The 10,169-nt window shown below is 33.5% G+C and overlaps 1 protein-coding gene across 1 annotated transcript; it reads right to left on the bottom strand.

Annotated features, from left to right (window-relative positions):
* Positions 1 to 1,294: 1,294 nt before the first annotated feature.
* Positions 1,295 to 8,963, bottom strand: LOC139860975 (serine/threonine-protein kinase RUNKEL). The gene is made up of 10 exons (XM_071849368.1): positions 8,916 to 8,963; positions 8,742 to 8,831; positions 7,952 to 8,004; positions 7,664 to 7,739; positions 6,554 to 6,615; positions 6,385 to 6,463; positions 6,248 to 6,307; positions 4,298 to 5,809; positions 2,424 to 3,293; positions 1,295 to 1,829 (listed from the first exon to the last, which is right to left on the bottom strand). Exons 1-10 carry the CDS (start codon positions 8,961 to 8,963, stop codon positions 1,464 to 1,466), a joined length of 3,216 nt encoding a protein of 1,071 aa, XP_071705469.1. The 3' UTR covers positions 1,295 to 1,463.
* Between the last annotated feature and the right edge of the window lie 1,206 nt (positions 8,964 to 10,169).

Below are 10,169 nucleotides of genomic sequence, written 5' to 3' on the forward strand. Positions count from 1 at the left end.
TTCACGCATAACTTTATTTATATTTATATTATATGCTGTATATATCAAGTGAATAAAATATTTTTGGGTGGAACAAGAATAATGTGGTAAAACTAAAATGCCCTTTAGAAGATTAACGAATAACATTTTGTATTATTAGGTATTAAAATCAGTCTCATATGGCATGTGAAGACCACCTCATTCAGTATTTACCCTGCTCGTTTATTTTTCTACAGCTCCAATTTGAAGTAGGCTTTTATATTTGGATAGTAGAATAGAACTTGGTGTTAATTGAAAATTTCGTTAGCTCTCCAGAAGATATACATAAAAAATTAGAGAATTAAAATCTATATATATATATTCTAATAAACCTCTAAAATGATGACATCATCATTAAGCTAAATTACTTTTACTTTTCATAATGACGATGTCATAATTATATATTAATTTAATTTAATTAAAAAAATAATACAAAATCTTTTATAAAAAGAAATATTAATCTCTCCTAAATTGTAATTTTATTTTTTCTAAAAAAATTTAAATGACATTTATTATTATTAATAATTATTATTATTATTATTAAAAATATAAATATAAATATTCAACTTTGAGCGAACTTTATATTTGTAAAATCAACGACAAGTTTCTTAGTCGGAATCCGTGGTTCCACGAGGCAATAAACTAAATGACTTTAACATATACATTCACTTAATATCTAAAACATATCATTAAACTGTTTCGTTTAAACAAACCCGTGTTTCCACGGATCATTTCACTAGTTTATAATAAAATGACAATAAAATAAGGTAGACTATTATTAAAAATAATAAAGTCACGAGGAATTATTATTCTTTTATTAGATTTAATTAATCATTTCACCATGAAGTTTCACTGTTTTTGAAGTCAAAAATGGTAGAATAGCTAATATAACACTAGAAAATAATTAAAAAATTAATAGAAACAATAATAGAAAATAACGATTTCATTAATGTCACATACTCACATGTAGACCATAGATAGGGAGGGGCCATTTATAACGATATTGGGTTTATTATACAACTATAGCTCTCCCACTACAACATAAATGGACAAAGTTATGCATTTGAACTAACAGGATTATGTCAGTGATCATTTTTTACCCTTTCGCATATCACTTAAAATATAGTGTTGGTTAGGGATAAAACCTGTACTATAAAAAAATACATGGTAATGGTAATTTACAATCAAAATACTCCTAAAAAAAATATTTAAAACAGATCAACAAAAAAAGCGAGTGGATCAGTATAATTCATTTGACAAAAAAAGTAGTCTTGTAGATATGATAATAACATTGATGAGCAATAGAATTTGCTCAAAAACAGCTACATGTACCATTCAAATAAACAAACATAAGCATAGTGATAGTGTGTCTCTGTTGAGAGCCAATGAGTGCATAAAAATACAAACCATGAATACAGTTTGGATCACATCCAAAAAAACAAGACCTAATGTTGTACGATAACGTTGTACTCAATCAACATTTGATGTAGTTTTTGTGCGTATATAGGAGTGGGATCTTCATCCTTCATTAGTGTCGGAAACAAAGGAACGAAATGATTACCGCATATCAGTTTCAAGTCCTCCCATCTTGCCTCATCTCCGGGTTGTTCATTTAACATATTAACGACCACCTCAAACCATATCTTCAAGCATAAAAATCTCACGTCTCCATCTTTACTTCCTCTGCAAATAACCGAAAGACTTGGAAGTATTTCATTGACAAAAGTTTTGTGGTTTTCCTCAATTACAGATGGCTCTTCAGTGATGGCCTCAATAACACGTAGAAGTGTTAACAGAAAATCATCTCGTCCCTGAAATTCAATCATAAATTTTGAATTATTTGCATACATATATAGTTCTTGAAGAAACAAGAAATGCTAACATTACAGTTTCTAAAAACACAAAATTTCAAATTAAAAATGGAGATATATGGTTCAAAAACTTATCACTCCTGAATAATTAACATAAAGATTGGATTTTTCCTCCATGTATAAAGTTTAAGATTAAATTAATATTTCTGGATATAAAGTGCTTTGGGTCAACACAACCCAAACCAGACCCACCCATGTTACCAACTCGATCTAAAGTGGAAGGTCCTGATGATTATTTTGAAATAAAAAAAGGCAAGTATAACTGTTCAAAAACTTGATCACTCTAAAAAACAGCAATGAGAATAACAAATCAACAAAAGGCAATATGTATAAAGTTAAAGATTTCTGCACATCAAGTGTTTTGGGTCAACACAACCCAAAAAACCCACACCCACGTTACCAGCTCGATCTAAAATGGAATGTCTTGATGCTTCTTTTGAAATAAAAAAGACCAAGTACAACGGATCAAAAAGCTTGATCACTCTAAAAAACAGCAACGAGAATAACAAACCAACAAAAAGGTAACATATTTACCTGAAATGGTGATTCAACCAATTTGATTAGCATCTTGAGTTGCTGAAGCAACTCAGAGTCCACCAGCTTGCGTTTAAAGGATGAACTTCCAAGCAGATTAAGAACAACAGGAAAAAGTTGAAGGTTGTTGGTCTTCGAACCACCTCTGCCTGTTATACCACCACCTGGCGTATGCCTTTTTCCACCAATCAATTGCTGAATATCAACAACAATCATTTCTAACAACCCGGGTACAATAGAAACCACACCGTTAAAAAACGCTTCTAAACAATGTTGTAGATAAACACCCTTCTCTTTCATTACTCTATCTACACTTGTCAACAACTTGGCATTTAAGAAAAAGTGTGCAAGCCATCGTTTTCGATTCTTGCACAGTAAAGTAACAAAAACGAGTGTTTTCCCTCTCAAAACTTCACCCCCTTGTTCAATGAGAGAAATAAGATTCGGGACCAGATTCTTGTCATCAAGTGGAAGTAAATGGCGCCCAATGTTGGTGAACAGATGGCTACCGAGCATTGCCATATTTAGTAAGTTTAAGCATATTTGTTGTTCACGTGGGCTTCCTTTTGAAATTGTGGTGGCCGTTTCTTTAAATGTAAGCTTTTCCATTACCTGTTGGATTGTTGGTGGGTTAAAACGGACTAACCGGACTAAACATGACCCGGCTGTTAGTCGAACGGTTTCTTGTTTACCAGGAGCTCGAAAAATGTAACAGAGATTGTTGATTACATCTTGGCTGGTAAAACGAGTGGCCCAATAGCCTCCTTGACTTGATACGTTTTCTATGGTTCTTAATGCGTACAGTTGAGTTATGTCATCTTCACCCTTTCGTAAAAGTGATGTCACCACTGAAATCAATGTAGTTGGAACCTGCACAAACAATCAAAAGATATATAATTATGAAAAGTTATTTTGGAAAAGGATAAGGGATAAATACATGGATTCAACTTCATAATGAGAACCTACATAGGTGTCAATATACGATAGGGGTTATGTTTTATGTTGAATGGAAAAATTAGAAAGACACAGAAATATTTAAAAGAAAATGGGTATAAATGGGTCAAAAAACACCCGTAAGTATATAGCCTCCTAAAAAACTGAACTTCTGATGAATTTATATATATTTTTATAAAATTTGACACACACTAACCATCACAATAAGGTCCAAACATCACTAGCACACCTTGAGGTGGCCAAAGGAAAGGGTTAAAAACGGTCATGGGATAAACCGGTTAGGTCACATACATCTGAGTAAAATATACTTGTCCTACCCTCATTCATTTACTCATATACAGTTGACACAATAAATGTTTATGATTCTTTGGACACTTGTTTCATGTCAACCAACCACAACCTTACACGCACCAATAGGAAAACCTTTTTAACCCAAACCACTTACTCCACTATCTAACCTGCCCATTTTGCAACCTTGAGTGGGTTGAATAGTGGTCTGTGTGTGTTTGGGTTAACCTTCATACATTACTTTTGTCCATTCTGAGTATCATAAATAATTTATATTATCAAATGAGCAAGATGTTAATTAATTATCAGTTCAGTACGTTTTTCAAAAATAGTATTGTTCTTTTTTTTGGAAAGCCAAGTACACACACACACACCCCCACAACATATCACGAATATATACACATTTGTCCATCCCAGGACTTAAATCCCAAACTCATGGTTGAAAAGCATCGTTACTATCATTCTTTTAACCCATACCCACATTTTGAACTTTACCATTATAACAAAAATGACCCATTCATAATTCTCACGTATCATACATGCTTTAGATGCTTCAAACAAGAACAAAAGCTAGTATGCATTAAATAAGCTTTTCGCAAACAAAAGATCCTAGCAATGATGATAAATAATACCTGCCATCCTGATGTGGTCCTGCTTTCCTTAGATGGGCTTTCTGGGGGATTCGTTGTTTTCGATTGGTCGTTTTGCGTAGATATATAAAACAACAACTCACCCAAAGCAGCCATACAAAACCTTCTGACTTTTTCTTGACGGTCACCTAACCCATCATTCAAAGAACCCAATATTCCCGAATTTGACAAATCATCATCAATAAAACTAGAATGTCGTATCAGCAAACCAAGAAGTGAAGCAAGTTGGACCCGCAAAGCTGACGCTTTCGACTGGCGAAGCATTTTCACCAAAACCGGCATTATTGACCCGTTAGTCAAAATATTAGCAGCATCTACATTGCAACTTAACATCTCAAGATACCTAATAACATTCTGCTTCTCACCAATTGAAGTATTTCCATTCAAAATGCTTAAAATACATTTCACAAGTACATCTAATTGCTCCTTCGGTAATTTCATAAAATCAGAAACTGGAACTGCATCAAATGGAAGATTAGGAACAGTTTCTGACCCTTTGTCTGACTTTTTGCTTGGCATAACGGGTCGAACCGAAAGGTCAGATGCATGCCATAGGACTGTTGACAGGTTAACCACACCTTCTGAACCTTCTGAATCTTCTAGAACTTTTTTAATCTTTGGTTGTGGTGAAGCATTAGGTGGAGTAGCAGGGACTTCAATATGATCTGAAGAGGATTCATAATCAGTTCTTCTAGATTCATCTGTTGCAGGTGTGCTAATCATTGGTGATTCAACCGATTCGTTATCTGGATCATGTACGGGTCGGGTCGGGGTAGCCATTTCCGGGTCATCTTGTGTGTCATCCTCATTGTTCTCGTCAAAATCGAGCTCCATATCGGTGTTTTCAATTTTAACATCTTCAGAATCATTAGGCAACGGCCTACGATAGTTGTCCTTTTCGTTCTCCCTTTGTAGATTTGTTTTTGCAATTTTAGAAAGACGTAGCAGATTCACACCCTTCGTATTAGAAACCTTAGATTGGACTTTTCGACCACTAGATACAGGTCTACTAGGTGTATTTGTATTCTGATTCAAATTTTCATTGGGACCCACTGAGCCTTTTGAGTTATCATGATGTCTGGGTGGGGTTTTATTACTGTTTCTCTCTGTAAGGCATGGTTTATAACACGTTTCAATCATGTTATCGAAAGCTGGTTGAGGGGGTAAAGGCAAAGGAGTGAGCTTTGTGTTCCAATAGGCATGATCACATATTTCGACCCACTGGATCCTCTCAGTTGGATCTTTTATTAGAAGTGAACTGACCAGATTAGCAAATGAACGGCTAGGATTGCCCGGAAGAATTGGAGTTGGATCAGTAAGAATTGACTTTACTAATTGTGTGAATTCCTTTCCTATAAACGGGGGTCTACCAGCATAACATTCATAAAGAACACAACCGAGAGCCCAGAAATCGGACGCGTAAGAATGAACTCCGCCATCATGAAATAACTCGGGGGCCATATAGCATGGAGTTCCACGTTTTGCGTGTGGTAACTAGACAATATAAAGAAAAGATTATAAGCATCAAATTTATTATCTTCATTATTCATACTAAGGATGGCAATGTAGGACCATTTTACTAAAGACCGAGTTAATTCAGTTCATGTTTATTATCTAGCTAGTCATAACTGTAAATTAATACAATTAGTTAGCTAAAATGGAAAGAGGTTAAGCGGTAAAAAAGTTAACTTCAGAATATTATATTATTTTATTTAAATTTAAGTAACTTTTGTGATCATATATGAGTATATGACACATTTTTTTAGCAGAAGTGCTCTATTAACCCAACACAGCCCATTTTGACACATAACAAAAGGTTGATGGGTTTGACTAGTTACCCAACCTGCTCATTATTCCACCTCTAATTTATACCCAAGCAAAAAAATTAAATAAATAAAGAGGGATATAGTGCCAATTGTTTGGTAAACCTACCAGGGAAGAAGGTGTTTTAGATATATCACTCAATTTTCTGGATAACCCGAAATCACATAGCTGCAAAACATATAGATAAAAGAAAGATATTAGTAGAAAATAACAAACTACATAATCATAAATACAGAAAAAAATACCTTGGTCCGGCCATTTTCATCTAATAAGATGTTTGATGGTTTCAAGTCACAATAGATGATTCCCTTTGAGTGTAAATACCTAATGTTTGATCAATTTAAGAGCAGGGTCAGATTCTAAAACATCTAAATATACATTTCAAAGATACACATGGCTAGAAAGGTCTTTTACCGCAAGCCTCTAACAAGATCCTGTGCAAGATCATGTACCGATTCTTCTGGAAGTCTACTGTCCTGTAAATCGGCCAAAATAGTTTGTGTCACGGGTACTTAACAGAAAAAAAGAAGAAGAAAAAACTTCTGGTCCATAAACAAGCATACTCATTCCATGTTTGTTTGTACAAAAGTCATCGTACTATAATATAGTCGGGTTGTTTGATAAATGGTATCATTTTACTCACTTCATTCTCATGTAAAATTTTCCAGACACAAAGCGAATATTTTCATCACATAAACCTAATCCACAAGAGTAGCTCCCTTTAAACGAAAGTGGTATGTATATCATATGTCTACGCCATGAGTCGTCTTGAAAGAAGCAGAAAGGGGTAAAATATATGATCTTCTGTTCATTTGGGTCCATCTATGGTCAAGTTCTTCATCTTTTCAGAGTATATTACTTCAAAACATATAAACAAAGATAAACTTCATTCATAACCCTTAAACTTCATAGATCTCTGCTGAAAGCAGTATTATCGTGACTAATCAACTAACTTATTCAAGAAAATAAAGGATGAACTTCATTTATAACCCACAAACTTCATAAATCTCTGCTGAAAGCAGCATTCTTATTCCTACAATAACTTAATTAATAAAATAGAACCTAGCTAGGTCAATTAAATCACTCCTAGCTCATGAACCTAATCAAAGATCTACAACATCGGGTCATAAAAGAAGAGGAAAACACACCATCAATTTAGGCACAAAAAGCCAAAAAAGGTCAATGTAGATGCTTAGTAAAATATGAACTTGAAAGATAAAAAACAAAAAACAAAAAAAAAAAAAAAAAAAAAACGACATCGAGCAGTTTTGCAGAACATAGAAAATAACTCTGAGTCACTGAATCAAAGTTAGACTTAATTCATACACCAACAAAACATGATGGGAAAAAAGGTTCAAAGTGAGTCAAACTACAGAAAGCAGCAGATGAAGTAGTAAGGATGAAAGAAGACATAATTTCAGACTACAATTATCTTGATATACATAAATATGCTACAACCTGTAGGAAGAACAACTAACATAATATAAAATCCCAAAGAAATTTCTAAGAATGGAAGATGCATACCTGCTCCAGTAACGTCCGGAGGTCACCCCCAACACAGTATTCTAATACCAGCCACAAATGAGCAGAAGTTTCATACCTTTTCCAAATGAGAGAGACTTTTAGTTATAAAATTCAAATTCCAATTTCAATTCTGTGATGGATGAATTATCTAAGATAATGAAATATAACCACAGTATATAGTTCCATGTATCCCCAACCCCTCAGGCCCTAACACTGTAGTCTGTAGACTAAGAAGATATAGTTACACAAAATAACCAAAGACTTCAGTTTTCCAGCGGGCTTCCTTACCAGGAATGGAATTTGAGTACATTAGAATGATCCAACGAATGTAGAATCCTGACCTGCATTATAATTCATTAAAACCAAGATAAATAATTCGAGAGCAGAATATCAAATGCAATTCAAGTTTATGCATATGATATAGTAACACAAACTGATGTACTAAATTCTGTATTTCTGTAATAACTATAGCAGTTTACGAACAGTAAGGACATTAACAACTTCACAAATAAATGGTTAATAGCTTATGCAGATGATATACTATTATGAAGAGATAGTACTGAATGACAAAAACTTATTTGGAGGTATAATAGCCATAGTTATAAATGCTAAAACTGTAGGGTGTTACAACGAATCTCTAGGGTCTGATACATAGGTCCAGGTACATAAAAACATTAATATACTTCAATACTTCTAAATAATGTATCAAAAAACTTATACACTACTTATGTCACTAAACCAGTACACCAAATTTGTCCAACTATAACCAAATTATTTAATTTAAGTTGCAAAAAAAAGGATGAGACACTAACATTTAGTCTCAAGTTACTGAACTTAATTAGCCAGTTGACGAAAAACAACATAACTGATACAATTAAGAAAGTAAAGAACATAAATAATAAATTATTTCATAAAAGATTCAATTAAAAAAAATATTTGGGCCCAAACGTCACCGATCTCGGTTATGAAATAAATCATACTATTTTTACAATTTGCCAGCAATCCTAAGATAGTTCTTTCATTTATACACAAAAATACACCTAAAAATAAAATTATAAAAAATACATAAAAAACTTACTTCTTGAAGAACCTTGCTCTTGTGAGCTTTATCAACACTTTTAATGGCAAAATACTCGATGCTTTTCTTCTTCCTACCTTTGTACACAGTCTGTAAGCAACACATAATCAATTTAGACGCTGAATTAAATAAATGCAAAATCGATACAGTAAATTGAGAAATAGAGATGATTACCGAGTATTTGCCTTGACCGATTGCCTCGTAGATGTGATACTGATTCATAATGTTGCTTTTATTGCGATATATTAAAAACAAAAACAAAAAAACAAAAAAAAAACAAATCTAGGGTTTAAGTAAGGTGAAATTTGGTGGTGCAGATGAGATGAATAAATGGGTAAAGTGGATTGAAACAACAAAAGAAGTAAAAGAAATGTGTGATTGGGATGATTGTCGAAAGAAATTGAGTTACTGATTGGAGAGAGATATAGATAGATACAGATAGAGATAGTGTGTGTGTGTGTGTGTGTATTACTGTGTGTTTTGTGAAAATTTGAGCGGGACAGAAGGTGAGATTGAAAATCGAAATTAAAATTTCAAGCCGTTGAATAAAATAATGATCAACATACACTTTTTTACTTGTATGTATTATTTTCTTGAAATCAAGGTTTATATTCAAAAGTTCTAAAAAAATGTAGCAATGTTTATAGAGTTATAAAAAGAGATTTGAAAACATGTTTATATTCATAAATTATAAATTTCGTGTAAACAAATTTTATTGAGTAGTACACCAATACAGTCACCCATTTTTCATCTTTGGCTGCAACTTCATAGCTTTCAGGTTCTATAGTTGTAAAGTTGCAAGTCTTGTATATCTCTGCTAACGCTTTGACTCTTCCAGGTGTTGACTCTGGACTTGACTCGTCTTGCGCCAAAGGTAATCTTGTTGATGGAGAAGTTGGTGTAGCAGGGCTTGTTTCACCGGTACTTTCTTGTTGTTCAGAATGCTCATTAGATGAGGATGGAGGATCATACGGTTGAGCCTCCCTTAAAACAATCCATGTTATTTACCCGATGTATGGAGTGACCTCTCGAAGGTTTAACCGACTCGTATTCCATGATTTCAGCCCGCTTCGCTTGCCCCTCTGGATGGATAAAGATCGGGTCTCTCTAATGCAGTTCGGGTTCTTGCCCGAAAGTGTGTGTGCGTGAAAAAAGATCGGGTGAATGGGTCATTTCTTCGCCAGTGATTCAAAATATTTGTCTTTAAAAAAATTGTATGTTATAAGATTACGAAACTTTCATAAATGATTCTTTTTAATATAATTTAATGATTTAAAATATGTATACTTATATTTTTTGTATTGAAATGTGCGTTAATATATAATCAGTAGGAAAGTTGCATAAATGGTGCAAACACTCGTACATAGAAATAAACCGTTCCAATGTTCATCAGCCTGCACATTTTTTCTTCACCTCACGTAACTATCA

The sequence above is a fragment of the Rutidosis leptorrhynchoides genome, chromosome 1 (assembly GCF_046630445.1).
Source record: "Rutidosis leptorrhynchoides isolate AG116_Rl617_1_P2 chromosome 1, CSIRO_AGI_Rlap_v1, whole genome shotgun sequence".
Lineage (NCBI taxonomy): Eukaryota > Viridiplantae > Streptophyta > Magnoliopsida > Asterales > Asteraceae > Rutidosis > Rutidosis leptorrhynchoides.

Bases quoted from the DNA above. Each gene is read 5' to 3' on its own strand.
- LOC139860975 (XM_071849368.1), bottom strand. From the start codon at position 8,963: ATGAATCAGTATCACATCTACGAGGCAATCGGTCAAGGCAAATACTCG. The intron at 8,832-8,915 runs GTAATCATCTCT...TGTTGCTTACAG, and splicing joins TCGGTCAAGGCAAATACTCG to ACTGTGTACAAAGGTAGGAA. The intron at 7,740-7,951 runs GTAAGGAAGCCC...CATTTGGAAAAG, and splicing joins GTACTCAAATTCCATTCCTG to GTATGAAACTTCTGCTCATT.